Here is a 20,469-nt window from a genome sequence, read left to right on the forward strand (position 1 = left end):
GCGGCGCCCCGGCTGCCCCTCTCCGCCAGCGCTCGCTCCTCGGCCGGGCCAGCGGAGCACCGCCCGCCCAGCGCCCGCCACCCAATCGCGCGTCCTGGCGGCGAGAGGAGGGGGCGGCCTCGGCGCCCGGAGCCTGTGAGCCGAGGCGATGTGGGCCGGGCCTAAGCGCTGCCTCTGCCGTCGCTGCCGCCGCCGCCGCCATGATGCTTGTTTGCTTTCAATGAGTGTGAGAAGGAGGCGGAGGAGGAAGAGAAGGAGGAGGAGAAGGAGGAGGCGGGGGGAGCCCGTTCTCCCGTCCGGCCCGCGGCAGGAAACAAAGAGCCAGGCAGAGGCAGCGCAGAGACGGGGATGCTGCAGCTACAGGTACGGGGGCGGCGGCCGCGCCGACGGAAAAGGCGGCGGCGAGGAGGAGGAAGAGGGAGCGGGGGTCGAGGCGGCTCTTCCTCAACCGCCCCCCCACCCCGTCGAATGAATCTATGGGGCGGGGGTGGCGGCAGCGGCGACCGCGGCCTGAGGAAAGCAGGTTTCTGACGGGAGGGGGGCGGTTAAAACTGCCCCGGGTAATCATAATGGGGGCGCGCGGGGGTGGGGGGGGTGGGCGAAGGATTATTTTGGTGGGAGGCGCGGAGAGCGGCGGCGGCGCATTCGAGGTCCTGTGGGACGCGGAGAGAGATGGCTGACTTTCCGGGGTGGGTGGGGGGTCGAGGAGATGTTTGTGGGTCGGTTTGTCGGGGGGGGGTCGTGTTGACAAGGTTAACGGGGAGTGGCTGCTGACCAGAGAGGGGTAGCGGGGGTTGTGTTGGGGTCCTGTGAGGTTTGGGGGGGGGTTGTCGGTGTTACTATTTTTATAATAATCCAGCCGGGGAGGGGAAGGGGAACGCGGCTCCTCTTCGGGGAAGGGGCGCGGAGGGAGACGGGCGAGGAAAATACGTCGCGAGATACGAAGCGGGGTCTCCGGGCCCTGCGCCTCCGGAGTGCGTGAAATGCATGGCTGGACGAGGACGGGGCGGGCGGGTGGTGGTGGTGGTTGGGCGAGGGCTTTTGAAGGGAGCGTGTTGTGGGGGGGGGGTAGCAAATAAAACTGCTTGTGTACGAGGCGGGTGAGGCGAGCGGCCTATTGCGCTGAAGGTGGTGTAGAGAGAGTGGTGGCGGCGGTGGTGTTTTGAAACAAAACAAAACAAAAATTACTGGCGTGTGTGGTGGTGCTTTGGAGCTGGCACAGTTGATTTGGAGGGCATTATTGCTCTTCAGGAAACAAAAGGAGCCCTGTTGGGGTTGGCAGGGAGGAGGAGTTCTCCCGAGGAGAAAAAAGTTTTTGGTCTGGGAAAGTAGAGACGGGGGTTGGTGTTTTGCACTTGGAAGGGGCGGCTGAGCCTTCCTGGAAGCTGTGGGAAGGTTCTGGAGGAAGTGACGTGCTCAGTGCCTGTTGACAAGAGCTGTGGGGTGGTGGGAGTAGTGCGGGGGTAAGGGGGGGCAGGGCTCATTTGCTTGAAGTGCCTAATAAGTGTGTTAGGGTTCTGGTTTGTGGCTCTATACAAATGCACCAAACTCTATTTTTATTTTATTTTGGCACTTAAAAGCAACTAAGATAAAAGTACAGGTGTAGTGGAGGGAAAGCTGGTTTAATAAAAACAAAGTGTAAACATTTCTGGAAATAAGCAGGAAGAAAGGAAAGCTTGCATTGCACAGCTGTTTTTCTTCTCCACACCTCCACAACCTCTTAAAATTAATTTAAATAGAACAGACAGGTGTAAATTTAAAAACTGTAGATCCATATTTGCCGTGGATAAATAAGCCTGGTTCTTGGGAACAAAACCTGCACTTCAGGATAAATTTAAGCTTGGTTGCATTACCCTTGTATCTGAAAAGGCTAGCTTGCAATAAGAAGGCCACAATAGACAGCCTGTGTCTGAAATAGAAAGGAAAGAGCTTTAGCAGGAATGATTGACAGCTGTGCTGTCCAATGTAATGAGCTGGGGGCAGGAATAGTGTTTATATGCAGGTAGGTTGGCTGGGCCTCAGACTGTAGAACACACACATATACAGTGGTACCTCAGTTTATGAACAGTCCTGTTTACGAACTATTCGGTTTACGAACTCTGCGAAACTGGAAGTAGTGTTCTGGTTTGCAAACTTTACCTCGGTTTACGAACAAAAGCTGAACGGTGGAAGGGCACCAGCGGTGGGAAGCCTCATTAGCGAAAGCACACTTTGGTTTAAGAATGGATTCGGTTTAAGATCAGACTTCCGCAAAGGATTAAGTTAGTAAACCGAGGTACCGCTGTAGGGGTAAACAGGATTAGAATGCAGATCTCTTGGGGTTACCTACAACAGCAAGTTTGTTCTATATGTTTTTGTGTAGATGGGGTATCTAATGAAGCGCTGTTTTAGGCTGCTAAGAAAGCAAAACATCAGGCTGTTCCTTATAAGGGTGAGGTTCTAAGGGGTAGTATACAATTGTGAATTTGATCCAAAATATATGGTATGAAAGATATTTTTATGTACAGGATGCTTGTGAGTTTTGTGTTTTTAGTGGTAGATTTTTATGTTGAATTTTACTTTTGAATTGGTGAAGGGACATAACCCAAAAGTAAAAAATAAAACGATAATAAAAAAATGTAACAGCACCTGTTTTGGCTAACCTTCATCTTTTACTAGTTGAACGATCTGGGAGGTTTTAAAATTTATTTAAGGTGAGTTTTTGTTTTGCGTTAAGCCTTTTAAATATCTGTAGTAAAAGACAAGGATTTTTAGGAAAACCTCATAAATTTTCACTATAAAAAGATATATAATGGAAATTCCATTATTCTCATATTCTAAAATAGTAAAGATCTAACATTTATATGATTATGTTGTTGAGGTTTCCTGCAGAGATTTTTGAATTGTGCTGTATAAGCAGTTGGGAATTTCTACAGTGTCTGGTATGTCTCAGGGTTATTTTCTTATCTGGATTTTACCATATTGGTAACAGAGACTTAAAATTCAAAAGGATTAAGGAATATTTATGGTAATTATTTGGTATGAATGTGAAGGTTGGCAAGTGTTGACTGGTAATTGTATTGTCTCTTGCATTTCTTTTCATCCTAGAGCAGGTCTCGTGATTGGGGATTTGTCAACATTTCCACTGGGGTAATTTTACAGAATTATCCACCCTGTGTTCTTCCTGCTGGTTCATCTGGACTCTGGAGTGTGCTGCTAGGAATGAGGTCTTCTCTGGGGGTTTATTCACCGTATTGCTGAAATGGAACCATTCACATATGGATTAATGCTTTATTCACTTTTCACTTGAAGCACTTGGATCAGTTCATTTTTCTTTATAAGGGAGATTGCCCTGTGTCATTTTGTAATGAAATCCTAAGTGTAGTCTTGACAAGTTCAGGCTATTTGTGTTTCAGTAATTAAGGAATAACTTAAATATAAAAATAAATGAAACCACAGTACTGCATGGGCAGATAATTATTTTTGGTAATGTATATCCTTAGATGTACATATTGGCTTGTGTGAATTAATAAGGTGTATTTTTAGTAAGTATGTTGTAATGCTAGCCCATGCATTTCTCAAATTAGTTTTTAAAACCCACCCAGTGTATGACAGCTTTATTTTAAGAAAGAAGTTGCATTCTTTTGATAGAAAAATAGTCCACCAAAATCCTGTTCTTTGGGTATGGTACATTAAATCTGGCTATTTTGGTATGGAATTTAGATGCAGATTAGTTAAACAACTTGCATCTTAATTTCTGTATAACCCTATGTAGACATTCAAATTGTACATATAATGTATATCTGCATTGAACTCTGCTTGTAGGCAAGAGTTGCATCAACTGTGTAAATGTTAGGCATGAGTGGGGCTGGGGAGTGGAGATTCTTCCATGTATGGCATTTGAAAATTGGTATTTGGCTAAGGTGGCAAAAGCGTATATGGATTAGCTACCAAAAATTACAAGCCTGCACTTTAAAAAAACTTGTACAAGGGAGAGTGGAACATGAATGGAGCACTCGTTCCCTTCTTTGCCAGTCCTTCTTATGAGTTAAAAGCAGGCTAGTGAAACATATTGCAAGCTAGAAGTGAGCACACTACCTCCTCTGCATTCATGCTTGGTTTCTATGATGAGTGTGCAGGAAGAGGTGAAGTGGACTTAGTACTGGGATGAAGTGATCCATGCCTCTACAGCTATCCTGCATGGTTACTATGCCAAACATGCAGGAAGGGGCCACATCTCCCATGCACAGATGCTTAGTAGGCTTGTGGCATTGTCACAGATTGCCCTGTCACTTTGCCACCAGCATGTACATAAAACACAAAAGCCACCCTTTGGATGCTCAGAATCCATCTGCTGCTAGCCCACTGTGATAACATGTAGGACATGCAGCATTGTGCTTCACTTCCCATGCATCCAGTATAGAACTGAGGCATGCTGGGGATTGTTTTGTCCCTTTGCTACCAGTGTGCTGTGTTTCTACAATAAAGGTGTGGGAGATTTGATTGTTAATGTGTCTTGCAGAAGTGCAGCAGGAAGCATTACTTCTTCCTTCCACCACCAGCTTTCTTGGTTTCTGTGCTGGATGCAGGGGAGGAAGCTTCACCTCCTACACACCAAATATTGAAATGCAGTGGTCTGCCAGAAGAAGGATGAAGCGCTTCATGTCCTAGACAAGGAAGGAGGGGGCTTACTCCCCTCCCCACCCACTATAGAAATGCAATGAGCTGCTGCATGGAATGGGGGAAGGAGGGAGCAAACAGGTTCTCTCTTTTGGGCAATTCATTCACTCCCCTGTGATAAATTCCTTATCACATATGACAACTGAGCAATGAGTTAAAAACAAGGCTAATACTAGGTTTACTGTATTTGGTAACTAGCAATTTATCTTACAAGGCTACTAGTTAACACTGAAGCATTTGAGATGTGCATATGTGTGTTAACATTTAAACATGTCATTTTTCAGTTGTGGCAGCATTCTGATCTGTACCTAAAATACTTCATGGAACCCTGTTGCCTACTTCACACTGAGGCATGGTGCTAAGAGAAATACTTCAAATGCTCATTAGCAGTGTAGTAGTAAGGTCTTTTTAATATTTTTCACATTTTAACTAGTCCATAAAATTTCACTTAACATACAAACTCCTTTCTTATGTAGTTTTTTACATGTAGTCACCCTTAAAGCTGAATAGCCTGTGTGTTAGACAAACCTGTTGTCAGTGCACATATAGTTTAAACTGATTGCTAAGCAGCATTAATTATCCCCCAAAGTCAGTAGCTTAAAAATAAATTTGTGAAGTATTGCCTTAATACATCACGTCTCATGTTTTATTCCCAAAAAAGGACCACTGGTGGTGTATCTGAGAACTGATGGTGTCTCTAAGAATTAACTGATAGACACTAACCTGTCTAAACATAACCTCTGTTTTAGAAGTAGCATGTTAGTTTTGTAAAAACATGTCCTGTTTCATAATTTTTGGCGTCATTGTGTTGTGCATTGAAAATCAGATTCTTGTAAGCTTCCCCTAAAATGTGAGGGTTGTCAGAATGATATGATCTCTCTACTAATCAATACAGGTGCATTCAAGTATTTGAGCTAAAAAACTGAAATAGAAGGTGGATTTCTGTGATTCTTTTGTTGAGTGTTTTCCCTGTTTGTTAGGGTAGTAAGGGATGCAGGATCAATATAGTGTAAGGTCATGCAGGTGTTATCTGTGACAGGGTGAAAATTGAGCCTTACTATGTTTATGCAGCATAGGAATTATTTGCCCCTTAGTAAATGGCTAAGTGCAAAGTTCTGTATAATTCATGGCATCAAACCAACAGTCGACAAGGCAGAAGATAAAAGATCCTAAGTTATGTGAATGTCTCTGAACCTCAAAAAAGGAGAGAGCCTTTAACTCAGCCAAACCAGAATAAATCATGACCACACAAAGCTAATAACTGAAAGGCTTTGTATGCATCTTGGATTTGTCCAGGCTACACCATCACAAAGGGCTGGAAGGTAGTGTGCAGGATGGGAACCCTCTGCTATTTTACTGCAATCTTCTGTAGCAGACTGTGAAGATTAACAGTCTGTTGGTATTAGTGAGGGGGGATTTCCTTCTGTGCAAAGTGGTTTTCCTGTTATAGTGGTCAGCTCTTAAAGTTGTTGAAATCCCCCACCCCCTAATCTTTGACCTAAAATATGCATAGTGGTCCTTGTAGGATTCCAGCACTATAGAAGCTGTAAGTCTGAGCTTACATGAGCTCTGAGGGGACAAGAGCATGCAGAAGCAGCCATTGTGCTTGGCTGCATTTCCACAAGGTAGGAAAGCAGCACAGCATTGTGGTGGCTGCCATTTGTAGGTAAATAGTGACCTGAGCAGTGAGAAAGGGGTTAATAGGCAAGTGTGTTGGGCTGTCAGTTGTTTACCCAACTTGCACAGTTTCTATATTCCCCAGGTAAGTAGCACATTATTTAGGTAATCTATATTGTATTGTCATAATATCTGCAGAAAAATTGCAGTGTCTTTATTATGGCATGTATGATATGCCAACATGGACTTTGAAAATTAAAGTTACATTCCTCATGTGAAGAGGCTGTTACAGAATACAGTCATAAAAGTGTGTTGTAAATTGACACTTCCAAATATGTAAGAAACCAAAGCTAAAGAGGAAGTAAAATTAGGTCCAAGGGCTTCTGGTAGTGTAATTACAATGAAAAACATCTAGATGTTTAGACTATTAAGCTAAATGATGCTAAATTCTTGATTTTTTGTATAGAGTACATACAAATGTTCATGCATATTCCTTCCTGTCTAGATCTACTGTGTATACTAAATACTAGAAGTAATACCCCCCCCCATTGTTTGGGGCTTAAACTACTTTTAGATAAATTATGGTTGAAAGAATGAACAGTATGTTGTAGTGCTCTACTGTGATAGACAGGCTGAACACGACCCATATTGTGCATGCTTGTGATAAAAGTGTGTACCATTGAATTAAAATCCGTATCTTACTCTGTGCAATGATACCTTTCACAGTATGGGGTGGGGATTAATGTCTCTTTGCTTACTTGTAATTTGGATGAGTAACATAGTAGTTTACCCATGAGGCTCATGTTCGAAATGTTTTCACTGCTGAGTAGTATTCATTGGATACTGCTTATAGCTTGCTACAATTTTTTCTTTCAAAGTTAAGATGGTTTTGAGTTCATAGGGAATGCAGATTTAAGATTCATTCCCTATGCATTTTGAGTGAATACTCATATTAAAAAAGCGAACAGCAACGTCTTACTCTGGCAATTTCCCTCAGATAACCATGCATCCTTACAGTTACAATTTCCCATAATGTCCTGCTTGGAAGAGAGTTCATTTCTGCTTATGCATTACAATTTTCAGACCAGGAAGGGAATATGCAGTGCCAGCATGAGTAGCTACAGTGGTGCCCCGCAAGACGAAATTAATTCGTTCCGCAATTTTTTTGTCGTCTAGCGAATTTTTCGTCTTGCGAATCACGAAATCCCATAGGAATGCATTGAAAATCAATTAATGCGTTCCTATGGTCAAAAAAAGTCCAAACAAAGCCAAATTTGGTACAACAACAGTTTATTAACTGCTCTTTAAAGTCACACATACTGTAAAGAGCAGTTCAAAAATTTAAGGGAAAATAAATTAACTTTATAAACAAAACATGTCTTTGTTTTTAGACAAAGAAAAAAAAGTCGCGAGACGTTTTCGTCTTGCGAAGCAAGCCCATAGGGAAATTCGTCTTGCGAGGCAAATCGAAAACGGAAAAACCTTTCGTCTAGCGAGTTTTTTGTCTTGCGAGGCATTCGTCTTGCGAGGTACCACTGTAGTAACATGCTTATTTCCCAGTATTATTACACAGAAGGTCATCAACTAAAAACAGTTAAGGAGGAAAAAGCCTTTGAGATGGGCAATCCCAGGATGATGATAATACAGCCTAAAAGGAAGGAAACACAGTTTTTGCAGTGTTCGTTTCAGTATGACTAGGGCAGTATTCAGCTGTAAAGCAGTGATGATTCTTCTTTTGGAATATTGTTCAGTTTCTTCATTTTTAAGAAGGATGGATTTCAGTTAATGATTTCAAAGGAAAGCAGTCTGAAAGATCTGAACAGAATGTTTTATGTTTGGATGAATAAGAAGGTAAGGGAATTCAGTTGAACCCTGCAATATGCTGCAGATGTGATAGCAGTGATAGGTCATGACTGATCCATAAAAATCCAGACTTTGTCCCATTACCTTTCTTATTGTATTGTGTTTTGTCTTAGCTTTAGCTTCAAACCTATGCTTGTTACTGTAATTTAGTCTTCCACCCATAAAATCCCTGTTCCCTTCCTTTTCATTGTCCTAGCAAGTTGTCAACCTGAAAATGTCAGAAAATGAACTTTACATTTCTTACTGAAGCCATCGGCTCTTTCTTACTTATTTTGCCATTGTTTCAGATCTGTCTTTTCCACTCATGGACCATCTTGGACTTCTCCCTTTCCTATCCCACTTGCCTGCATCCCGCTCATTAATCCTGTTGCCTTTTTCACATTTCTATGAACCACTTCATTTGTGCTGTATCCACTGCTAAGGCCTATGCCTGTGCTGTGGTTATCTTTTATCACTAATGCATCCTTCTCCTTGGAGATGCAATGTCAGTGTGTGTGTTAAGTAGTTGGATTGTAGGGTTCATTACAGTGGTGCCCCGCAAGACGAATGCCTCGCAAGACGGAAAACCCACTAGACGAAAGGGTTTTCCGTTTTTGAGCTGCTTCGCAAGACGAATTTCCCTATGGGCTTGCTTCGCAAGACGAAAACGTCTTGCGAGTGTTCCAATTTTTTTTCCGCTTCCCCCCCCTTTCTAAGCCGCTAATAGCCTTTTAGCCGCTAAGCCGCTAATAGCGCTAAGCCGCTAATAGCGCTAAGCCGCTAATAGGGTTGCTTCGCAAGACGAAAAAACTGCTAGACGAAGAGACTCGCGGAACGGATTATTTTCGTCTTGCGAGGCACCACTGTACATTTAACTCTACTTTGTATCTGATTAAATAACTGAAAATGAGACCAAAAAAATGAAGAAGTTTGCACCAGCCATAGTGTGTTTTGTTTCTTTTGGAACTAGCTCTGCATAGAGCTTCATCTTTCACAGTTTGAAAATGTGGGAGGCAGTGACCTTGACTTTCAGGTACTTGAGTGTCTTCCTTGCATCTCTTTAAAAAACAACAAGACCAAGCCTAACTTGCTTCACCAAAATATTGAAGTACTGCCAAGTGCTTTAGGGGGTGTCAATAGCAGGTGTTACAGATTTTCTGTCTTGATAAGTTAAAACAATGCAAATAAGCTTTTAAGTCTTCCAGTTTTTAGCTTATTTGCTACAATTCCTTTTACCAAAAATAGGAACGTTAGCCTAACTGGATTTCCTCTTCTTTTTCTTAATCTGTTTTGCAGCTCTCCTAGTGGTCAGCCATATGTGGCTTCCAATGTGGATTTGACTGGGAGTACTGCAAATCTGATGGCAGGGAGTACAAAATCCAGAGCAGCGTGAAATTTCCTTATTTTCCTGGCACATTCTTACCGGTAAATATTGTGTAAATTTAGCAGCCTTAAAATAGTCAACTGATAGGGAATTAGACTTAAAGGGGGAAACTCTTGCTTGTTTGATGTAATGCACCACACTATACTTAATAATTGTACAATAGCCCTTGAGATGCTAGGTTTTTGCAAATTAACAAGAATGATGAATATGCATATATCCAGATGCTCTTCTTTCTTACTCAGTTCCAGTATAAGTTAAAATATGGTAATTATGCAAAACATACTTAATAGCATTCGTTCTGGACTAAGTGTTGAATTGATAGGTTTTCCATTATTGGTGTCATGTGAGATTTTGTTTTTGCAGGGAGCTTTTCACTCTTACAGTTCATAGAAAGAAACAGATAAGAAGGGTACTTTGTAGGAGCACCTGGGAATCCATGAAAACCTGATGGATATTAAGCATTAGGCATGTCTGTCCCAATCAGTTGACACCTATTTTTCAAAACTGATGATAGTTGGAGGTTTGCTGAGCTGTTTTGAATGAACTTGTATTTGCAAGGCTGGCTTTATTGCATATGCTTGTTTTGGTTAGATTAGATAGTAGTCTGTGGCTACAACGTGGAATTTTGAATGCTGTAATCTAAAATGTGACTTCTGCTGATTCAATATTTTTATCCAAAAGATCTTTTAAAAAAATACTGTGAGTTCTTTACAAGCATATTTATTCCTAGAGTTGAAAGGATTTTTCTTCAGAAACATGGTCTGGCAGGGTTGAATTCTGGACTCTTGGTTCACACAAATAGTGATTTATTGGAGGGGGGAACAGGGCAGCAGAAGGGGGTGGGGAGATGGGGTTAGAGAAGGAGTGATGACACCATCCTCTGGAGTGCCAGGGTGACAAGACAGTTTCTTTTTGCTCTGGCAAAAGAATGAGGTGGTAACAAGGCTTTCAATTTTTTAAAAAAATGGGATTTCTACTTCATCATAGTAATTTAAACGGTAGCACTTATTTGAAGTACTGTTTGCATTTATAACTAAACACTAATGAGTGGATTCAGATGACTAAAGACATTAAAGTTCACTTTGTTTAGGAAGTTTAAAACATATGCAGTCAGAAGTAAGCACCAGTAAGTTCAGTGAAGCTTACTTCCAGGAAACCATGCATAGGGCTGCAGTCATGTTACAAAAAAGTTTAGTACTTATGGTGCCACAGGACTCCTTGAAAGACCAGACTTTCTTTTTTTTAGTAGTAAAATTTATTTACAGTCAGAACTTGCATCTTCTGATTTTTTTTTCCTTTGAGGAAGAAAGCTATGAGGGGCGGAGTATGATAGCAGCAAAAACTTCTAAAACAGCCTGTCGGGTCTGGAACAGACAAATAGCAATTGTTTTTTGTAATGCAGAAATTAAAACTATTGCTGTGAAAATGCAGACAGGTAAATAAGGCAGGTAAATAAACAGACAATTTTATTGTGTTTGAGAGATTTCTGAGGATTAAAAATTCTCTTCATTAATAACCCAAAGTTTTAAAGATCAGCAGATTGCAGAAGTTGTTTACTAGAGGCCTGCTTTGAGTATTCAGCTATGACAGGAATTGGCCATCCATGACATATAGTCATGATAAAGTGAAGCTTACTGCACACTTGGTCTGCAAGAAATGGGGGCCAGAGGCGATGTAAAGTTTACTGGTCACCAACTTTCTCTGAACGTTCCTTACATTTTGTAAACCCAATAGGTTAAGAAATGAAATAAATGGAGAAAAGGGATTGCTTTTAGCCAGGAAATGAGCTTTCTTGGCTACCTATCTAATTAATAGATAAATTCTGGCTACCTGCCCAATTAATAGACCAGTCCTCTATAGTGCTTGTAAAGTTCCAGTCTACAAAAATGACAGGTATTGCGGTTTTTATACACACAACTTGTTTATATGCATATAACCTTATTTATAAATGTCCCTGTTGTCTTAAGGAGAATTGGTTGAAATACAGTAGTCCTTGCAGTATGCATACAGGCTTATAATGTTTGGTGTACAAAGAACAAGGGAAATATTTCTCCGTTGCCTTGCCTGCTCCCACAGGATAGCAAGTATCTAGTTCAACACACTTTCCTGTCACAGAACATTGGTTTATAGGCTGTGTGAAATGGCTGTCACTACTTCTGTTTTAGTAGCTAGTGGGGACTTTAAAAGCCAAAAGTGAAGTCTAAAATGGACTCCTTTCTCTTTGGTTTTCCCTAGCTCCTGGGGCTGAAGAAATGGAAAATAGAGCTTCATTGTACATTCATAGGTAGATTTTCAGCATTATTCAACTCCCAAGGGAGGGGCATACAACAGTTATGTCACTTTACTTACTAATTTTGCTTGTATTAGGCAAAACCTGCATCTGAACTAGGTGATGTTGTTCCAACCCCTATTGGAATGGGACAGAGAGAGAGAACTGTGGGAACTACCAAAAGAGATGCCTAAACTTGAAAAAAGGCACAAAGAAATTTTCTTACTCCTATTGCACTGACTATCACATTGCTTAATCTTTAATTCTTAGTAGTGTATTCTAGCAGTAAACATGTATGGTAAATTGAACAGTAAAGTCTTTAAAAAATGGTTGTGTGTTAAGATTTTGCTATGTACCAAATTGGTTGCAGTCTTAGCCACAAGTGCACATGCTTACAACTCAGTGAAGCAATGGATTACAGCCTGTCAGACTCCATTCCAGATAAATCAATCAGAATGGTCTATATTTCCTTTTCATCTTTTTTTTTTTTAACCGCTTGCATCAGTTTTGTTAAATTTTTGCTTGCTTCTATTTTAGGGAGCTTTCTAATAATGCCAGTATTGTGTGGTATTTTGGCACTGCATTTATAAAATTAATCTTAAACTATGTGACCCTCACCCAGATAACGTGTATCCATGCATGGATTACTGATTGATTTAACCGGAATGGCGTCTGCACAAATTGCACAAAAGCCTGCTTCTTTGTAGGAAAATTATCCAAATCCAGTACAGTGTAAGATGCCTGCAGAAATGGGTATATCTATCTCTCAGTGTGTGCGCACCCATGCAAATGCTATGTCCGTCATCGAGCCCCAATGGTTGTGTGGCTAGAGCTACTGGTAATGAAGTGGCTCACAAGTATCTGAAACTTTCCAGTGTAGTCCAAAGCATCTGGAGGGCATCAGATTGGCAATGGCTTTACTTTGGAATGCAAATTGCATACATGTTCCTAGCTACTATAACGAGAGGGATGTTTTTCGGTCTAGGCCCAATTGAAATGTGTGAAAGGGCAATAGTGTTTTAAGAGGTCCACATTCCATTTCCTGTATCTTGCCTTCTCTTGCCCTGGGCTGGCCTTCATTATGAGGTGAATTCCATGTCCCGAATCTTACCTGTTGAATGCCAAAATACTACAGTTTGGACTGTGTGGTACTAACACTCAGGTTTCTAGGCAGTGTACCTTAATTTTGATACAGTGGTATCTCCAGTTGCACGCAGGATCTGTTCCAGAGCTCCAGTCAGATCCCGAGGTGTGCGTATCCAGAGGTGCTGCTTCTGCGCATGCACGTGGTGCGGTTTACCGCTTCTGCGCATGCATGCTGCACATAGAGTGCTTCTGTGCATGCATGCGCGATGAAACCTGGAAAAATACTTCCGGTTTTGCCGTCCACATATCCCGAAGGATATTTAACCGAAGGTGAACGTATTTTCGTGAGTGACAAGTTTGTATGAAGTCTAGTTAAGGATGGAGTTTTCAAAAGGTAATTACTATTATAGAAGCAAGTCTTTGGGGGCTTGTGTCACTAGGAAATTGCCTTTTTAGGTAATGGCTAATATTATCCATCAAATAGTAATAGCATATTGTTAAAGGTTTTTGTGATTGCTTGCCCATCTAAAAATACAGTGCTCTAGGAAAGATGTAGCAAAATGTTTGATGCATTCTGAATTAAAATGGTTTAAATTATGAGCTGAAATCCGAGGTTGGTAATACAGTGGTACCTCAGTTTAAGAGCAGCCCGGTTTATGAACTGTTCAGTTTACGAACTCCGCAAAACCAGAAGTAGTGTCCCAGTTTGTGAACTTTAGCTCAGTCTAAGGACAGAAGCTGAATGGTGGAAGGGCACTGGCGGCGGGAGGCCTCATTAAGGAAAGCGCACCTCGGTTTAAGAACAGACGTCCGGAACGGATTAAGTTCGTAAAATGAGGTACAACTGTAGCTGTGTTAAGGTAAATTAAGGGAAAAGCCAATCAGAGTTCACTCTTGTCAGAGCTGTTTTCCTCGCCAAACATTTCAGTAGTTCACTTCTATTTCTATGATGTGATCAGTTTTTTTATGTGTATGTGAAAATACTTTTCTAGTGAAAAAGTACATTAAGAACAACAACAGAAAAACAGAAGATATTTCACATTTGCGTTGTTAGCTATCCATTTTCTGCTGCTTTCTGACTCCAAAGTGATTATTAATGAGATAGTTGTATATTCTTATTCTGACAGTGCACAACAAATATTCCTCTTCTATAAAGGAACCATTTTACATTAAACAGAAAAAATGAGAAAAAAGCTGTCTCTGAAATACAGAAATCTGAACTGTTGCTCAGAACCTTAATGCAGTAGTGAAATGTCTTCAGTACCTGTTTTTAGCAGAAACATTTCTAAAAATCTAATCCATTAATAAAATGTTAGTGGGGAAAGCAAAACTTTGGTTATGGGGTAAAGTAAAAATATATAAGTAAAAATTAATTAGCAAGGAGCAGTCAGTGTTCATCTTAATCTTTTAATAGATATTTTAGGGTAATTAAATAAAGGTTACATCAGCATATGGAAACTTATCAGACTGGTTTTCAGAATGTATGAAACAAAGGTGCTAATGCCTTCTGAAGATTAATATATGCTATGTATGTATCATGAATGATGTAAGAAAATTGTTAATAACCCTCCTACACATTTGACAGTTTCATTAAAAAAATTCTGGGGTCAGTTAGATCCTAGTCATATTCAAATAACTCCAGCCATTATGAAAACACTAATTAGCACATTGCTGCATCAACATAAAACACTGTAGGTACTTTCTTTATTCATATATTTGTATGTTTTTGAGTTGAATGAACAAACATAGCAGTAAGATATTAGGAATCTGCAAGATCCCATAGGAATTAACATTCAGATTCATTCTCGATCCTAATGACAACCCCAGTGATCCTTTGGAAGGAAGGGTGGGATATAAATAAAATAAACCAATTAAATAAATAATCCCTGGATAGTTGTACCTCTATACTTACAAACAGTAGTTGTTGTAATAATAATAATAATAATAATAATAATTTATTATTTATACCCCGCCCATCTGGCTGAGTTTCCCCAGCCACTCTGGGCGGCTCCTAATCAGTGTTAAAAACAGTACAGCGTTACATATTAAAAACTTCCCTGAACAGGGCTGCCTTAAGATGTCTTCTGAATGTCAGGTAATTATTTATCTCTTTGACATCTGATGGGAGGGCGTTCCACAGGGTGGGCGCCACTACTGAGAAGGCCCTCTGTCTGGTTCCCTGTAGCCTGACTTCTCGCAATGAGGGAACCGCCAGAAGGCCCTCAGCGCTAGATCTCAGTGTCCGGGCTGAACAATGGGGGTGGAGATTATTTCATACTTGTAACACCACGTTTGGTAATTGTAAAGCTTTTTTAAAAAACAAAAACTTAATTTGGATCCACTTGACCCTAATCTCAGATTAGTAACCTGTTGTTTTTTGTTCTTTATGTGGAATGGTAAATACCATGTGTGCCCTTTCTGATGAAAATTACCCAGCTGTTGTCCTAACCACAAAGCATAGTGAGCCAGCCTCAGGCAACAGATTTTGGAAGCAGTAGACCTGCTTTTGAATGACTGTTTTTGAAAATATTTTAAAAAGTTGTTGAAGTGTTCTCGGAAACCTCTCTAGAATGTACATGCTCAATGCCTTTCTCTTGAGTTGCTTCTCCAGAAAGAGAGAGGCAAGCAGCAGTGACTTCTTGGTGGGCTCAACAGGAGAGAAGATAGTGACTTGGTCCTTTCATCTCAAGTGCTGAAATGGCTAGAGAAAACATTTAGCAACCTGACAGATTTTCCAGTTCTGTAGACTGTTTTAAACTGAAAGGAAATACAGTGGTGCCCCGCAAGACGAATGCCTCGAAAGACGGAAAACCCGCTAGATGAAAGGGTTTTCCGTTTTTCAATGTGCTTCGCAGGACGAATTTCCCTATGGGCTTGCTTCGCAAGACGAAAATGTCTTGCGAGTCTTGAGATTTTTTTTTCGCTCCCCCCCTTTTTTAAGCCACTAAGCCTTTAATAGCCTTTTAGCAGCTAAGCCGCTAAGCCTTTAATAGCTGCTAAACCGCTAATAGCGCTAAGCCGCTAAGCCGCTAATAGGGTTGCTTTGCAAGACGAAAAAACCGCTAGACGAAGATACTCGCCGAACGGATTAATTTCGTCTTGCGAGGCACCACTGTAGTGCTACCTGTTAAGTTTTGCTTTCATTTGTTGCTATGTTAGGTGAGCCCCCTCCTTTACTTTGCATGAGGCAGTGGCAAATTTGGCAGGAAAGTAAGCAGTTTCCACTTACACTTGCTGACCCTATTGCTGGGTAGAGGGAGAGAAGAATATGAATGCCAATGGAAAGTTCCCCAAGCAAGGAAATGGAGCTGGGCAGTTCTTAACACTGTGGTGCAGAGTGAGTTAATGGAATGAATCTATATATGCAATATCAGAAATAAAAGGTAGCCAGCTAAATTGTTATTTTAGAGGCTGTTGAGTTTTTAAAATATTGCGGTGTACCCTCAGTGCTTGAGAGGAGTGTTTCTGTTATGAAACAAACCTTGTAACACTGATTAGGAAACCATTTTTATTAACACCCCTTAAGCCAGTGGTGGCGAACCTTTTAGAGACTGAGTGCCCAAACTGCAAAACCGAAACCCACTTATTTATCATCTCCCTCCCTCTTCCCCCCTCGTGCACTCCCCAGCAAGCTGGCTCGCTTGCTCTTGGGTTACTGAAATGGGGAGGACGGAGCAGCCCTGAGACCAGGTGAGCAGCAGCGGCCAGGAGGAGACGGATAGCCCCCACCCCAGCCAGCCAGCCCAACAGCCAAGCCCGCCTGCCTGCTCTCCGCCCGTGATCCTGGCGTGGTCTTCCCCATCTTCCTCCCTCCCTACAGCAACGTCACCGTGGCAAAGGGGTGAGGCTGGGTTGGGCCAGGTGTGCAGAGACACAGCAGGCGCAGGTGCCCTCCTAGCCCAGGTAGGTCAGGCCCACGGGAGGCGAGGGGCCTGCAGAGGATTGGAGCTGCTGGGGGCAGAAGGGAATGGGCGAGGCCTGGCTTGGAGGGGGGAGCTGGGAACTACCACCCAGCACCGAAAAAACTGCAGAAAAAAATCACAAGGGTCAAATAACAAACACTGTTATGCCCAATCAGAAACAGCCACTGCCACAACCAATTGAAAAACAGCCCAATCGCCAAACACCAGCCCCCCCCAAAAAAGTTCTGGTTTTAAGCAGTGGATGCACGCAGTAGCATGGGGATGGATGCACGCAGTAGCATGGGGAGGAGTGGGAGCACAAATGGAAAAAAACAACAAAACAGTGTGGATGGGCTGATGGCATGCGTGCCAGCAGTGAGAACTCTGTGTGCCCACTCTGGCACGCGTGCCATAGGTTCGCCACCGCTGCCTTAAGCTATGGAGTGCATAAGGGCTCAGGATCCAGACTGGCTGTCAGCTCTAAATCTGAATGCTTTAATGGTATATAGTGTGTGTGAGGAGGATGGAGTCTCAATTTTTCTTCCAAACTGAAGATAATCATGCAGATTCGCTATTGGAGGCAATGGCTATTGAGGTTTACACAGTACCTTAAAAAATATTTTTATATTTGTTATAAAACTTTCCTCTAATAGATCTCAGTTCCCTCTCCTTTGTATTACAATTGTTCATTCTTCATAGGGGCCATTGTGACTTGTTCTCCTGTACTCAAGGCCAGGAATGTTTGTGTGTGTGACCTGAGGAAAGGATATGGCAGACATTTTCCCCTCTTAAGTCAAGCTGGGAACGCTTTGTTGAGATTGACCACAAGTGCTATTTCTCTGCACAAAGGAGTTTACACCTCAAATTCTCTCCCATCTTCCACTTGCATAACAACAGAAATAATCAAGCATTGGGGAATCCTGTTTATCAGAAAACTTAGTGCCTATGGGGTTAGCTGATAAAATACCAAGCAGTGGCAGTATAATGGATCAGAATAGGTGGATCAGAATAATCCAAACTCTGTTTTTCTTTTTCTTTTTAATGATTCAGGAAAGTACTTCCAATTAGCATGTATTAAATGTCACTGGCAGATTAGACATTGTGTGGAACGTAGCAACGTACTGTTCACATTCAGGGAATGCTCAAACCATGGTTTGGAGGATTGGGAATAAGTAGCAGTGAACCTTGGGTTCATGCCGGGGTGGGGAACCTTTTCAGCCTGAGTGCCTCGTTCCTTCATGCTTAGCCTTATGCTAGTAGTGCTTGGGGACAGGGGCAAAATGGGTGTGACAAAATTGGGTGGCGCAACAGGTGCAACTCTAGTCTTGGAACAGTAGGCTACAGTCCAGCCATGCAAAGTTCAGGAGGTTTTGGAGTTACTCACATCAAGCCAACTTCATTTTTTTAAGCACACTTAAGTGACTTGAGTTTTTACAAGCCATCAAATGTATGGATGTTATAACATTAGCATAGGAGTGAGGTTGCCACTTTTTCTTGTACAGTGGTACCTCGGTTTACGAACTTAATCTGTTCCGGGAGTTCGTTATTAAACTGAGGTACGCTTTCCCTAATGAGGCCTCTCACCGCCGGTGCCCTTCCACCATTCGCCTTCCGTTCTTAGACCAAGGTAAAGTTCACAACTTGGACACTACTTCCGGTTTTGCGGAGTTTGTAAACCAAATAGTTTGTAAACAGGGCTGTTCTTAAACCGAGATACCACTGTAATAGTAATTATTGCCTTCATCAATGATTGGCATTATTCTAGTATTCTAGTCTATAAGAAGGGAGGTGCTTCTTTTAAGAATTTTGTTTTGGCAGTGTTTCCTGGAGCCACATGTTCTGTTATTTCTGACAGGAATGCCCAAAGAGAAGTACGATCCACCTGACCCACGGAGGATGTACACAATTATGTCCTCAGAGGAAGCAGCTAATGGAAAAAAGTCACACTGGGCGGAGTTGGAAATAAGTGGTAAGCGGAGAGTTATTGGATACACGAGAGTAGCATGGCAAATAGTCTTGTTTTGTGTTTTTTTAAAAAAGTATTTTACTTAGTTTTATAAAATGTTTCAGCAAAATAATGTGGTTTAGAATCTAAAGCATGTTAATTTTTTAAATTTCAGTATCCTAATTAAATTTGTCACCCTTTGTCAAACACAGTGTGAAAGCCTCTTTTGCTTTGTAAAACACTGAATCTGTGCAAAAAATCTGGCTTTTAAAAACATCCAAAACTGCAGTCCAATACACACTTACCTAGAAGTAAGTCTTATTGAACTTGATGACACTTACTTCTGAGTAGACATGTAGAGGATTGCATTGTAAATTGCTGAAATACTTGTGGAAATGAATGTTGTAAGTTAAATAGACGAAGAATTCTTTCTCTCTTCTGTTTTGAGTTTACTTCCAATTTGGATCCTGCCCACAATGTCTTCTGAATCTTCCTGTCTACATTCTTGCTGACAAGCAAAAAAATAAATCTGAAAGCTTGATGACTGAGAACTTCACTTTGCAGAAACTACATTTTCTTGAGCAACTTTTATTTTAATGGTTGTGGATATGGTAATGCTTCGTATCAGTTTACCCAATACTAGGCTGAATAGTCTCTTATTTCCTGATTCCCTTTTTCAAATAGTGGTATGTTTTTTGTCTTCCCAATTCCAGCCTCTCATAAGGTCAGAATTTTGCATACTTAAGTTCTTTAAGAGCTTTCAGGTATATGCCATCCAGACCAAGGTTTTTACTGGTAAATCTCTTATTCTCTCTTTTTTTGTTTTACTTGTAGATTTAAAAAACCTTCACATTTTGTCCTGGAGGCATTTCAGGTCTTTAAAACTGATCCTCTAATGTGTGTGTGTGTGTGTGTGTGTGTGTGTGTGTGTGTGTGTGTATTAAAAAAAGAAAATTTCCTCTTTACAGGCAACTTACCATTAATATACATGTTGAATTTTATAGCACCGTGTTCACTGTTTTCCAATTGATTCAACAAAACTCCCATCTCTCAGCCAATTGTGGATACCTCTTTCCATTCAAGTCCAAGCTCTCTTCCCTCCAGTCAATTCCATATTCAAGGACAGCCATCTATTACATCTAGACATGTTATGTGTTGCAATTTTGAATGTAGCCCATGTGAGGGTAATTGTAGCCATTGGTTATTACACTTTCTCCTTTATCTTGATTTCATTCTCCATCGCTTTTGGTCAGGGGAGGGGCATTGCATCAGTGCTGCAATCAAATTCATATTTACATAATGTGACTTATGATCTATTCTGCTTTTTGACATTCTAATTAACACTACCCCAACATGGCCTTACCTGTTCTTTCTGTATATAAAAGGATACCTATATCCCAATGATTCTCATCTTCCTACCTTAATGTTGCAACAGCTACATTCTGTTTTAGTACTATGCACCCAGGTTTTTCTCCCCCTGCCTTTGCTTAAAAGCCTCTAACATTAGAATATAAAAGGCTATATATAGATACATTTCCAAAACTCCTTTTTGCATGCAGTTTCTCCTAAAATTCCTATTTGTCTCTTAAAATCACTGTTATTTTTGTCCTGATAATTTCTAAGCTCTCCATATCCCCTAGTTTAGCCACCTGAGAGTTCCTAAAAGGTGAGTCATCCTGAGCCAGATGTTCACCAGCTCCTGTTGTTTCCCCCTCAGAAATCAGTTTAAAAACTGCTTTGCAACCTTTTTGATGTTAAGAATCAG

At 41.3% G+C, this 20,469-nt stretch overlaps 1 protein-coding gene across 6 annotated transcripts in view; it reads left to right on the top strand.

The window, feature by feature from the left end:
• Positions 1–20,469, top strand: part of CNOT6 (CCR4-NOT transcription complex subunit 6) — a 37,651-nt gene that overhangs the window by 272 nt on the left and 16,910 nt on the right. Inside the window, exons 1-3 of one of the 6 annotated variants that reach the window (XM_083488129.1) lie at positions 159–363; positions 9,415–9,543; positions 18,615–18,728. In XM_083488129.1, the coding sequence (XP_083344255.1) occupies positions 18,617–18,728 (112 nt within the window). In that variant the 5' untranslated portion in view covers positions 159–363; positions 9,415–9,543; positions 18,615–18,616. Of the gene's footprint in view, positions 1–156; positions 364–500; positions 524–9,414; positions 9,544–18,614; positions 18,729–20,469 lie in introns of those variants that run through there. The other 5 variants (XM_083488130.1, XM_083488132.1, XM_083488128.1 and 2 more) reach the window with 5 other exon arrangements.

The sequence above is a fragment of the Podarcis liolepis genome, assembly GCF_965112155.1.
Source record: "Podarcis liolepis genome assembly, chromosome: 2".
Classification (NCBI taxonomy): domain Eukaryota; kingdom Metazoa; phylum Chordata; class Lepidosauria; order Squamata; family Lacertidae; genus Podarcis; species Podarcis liolepis.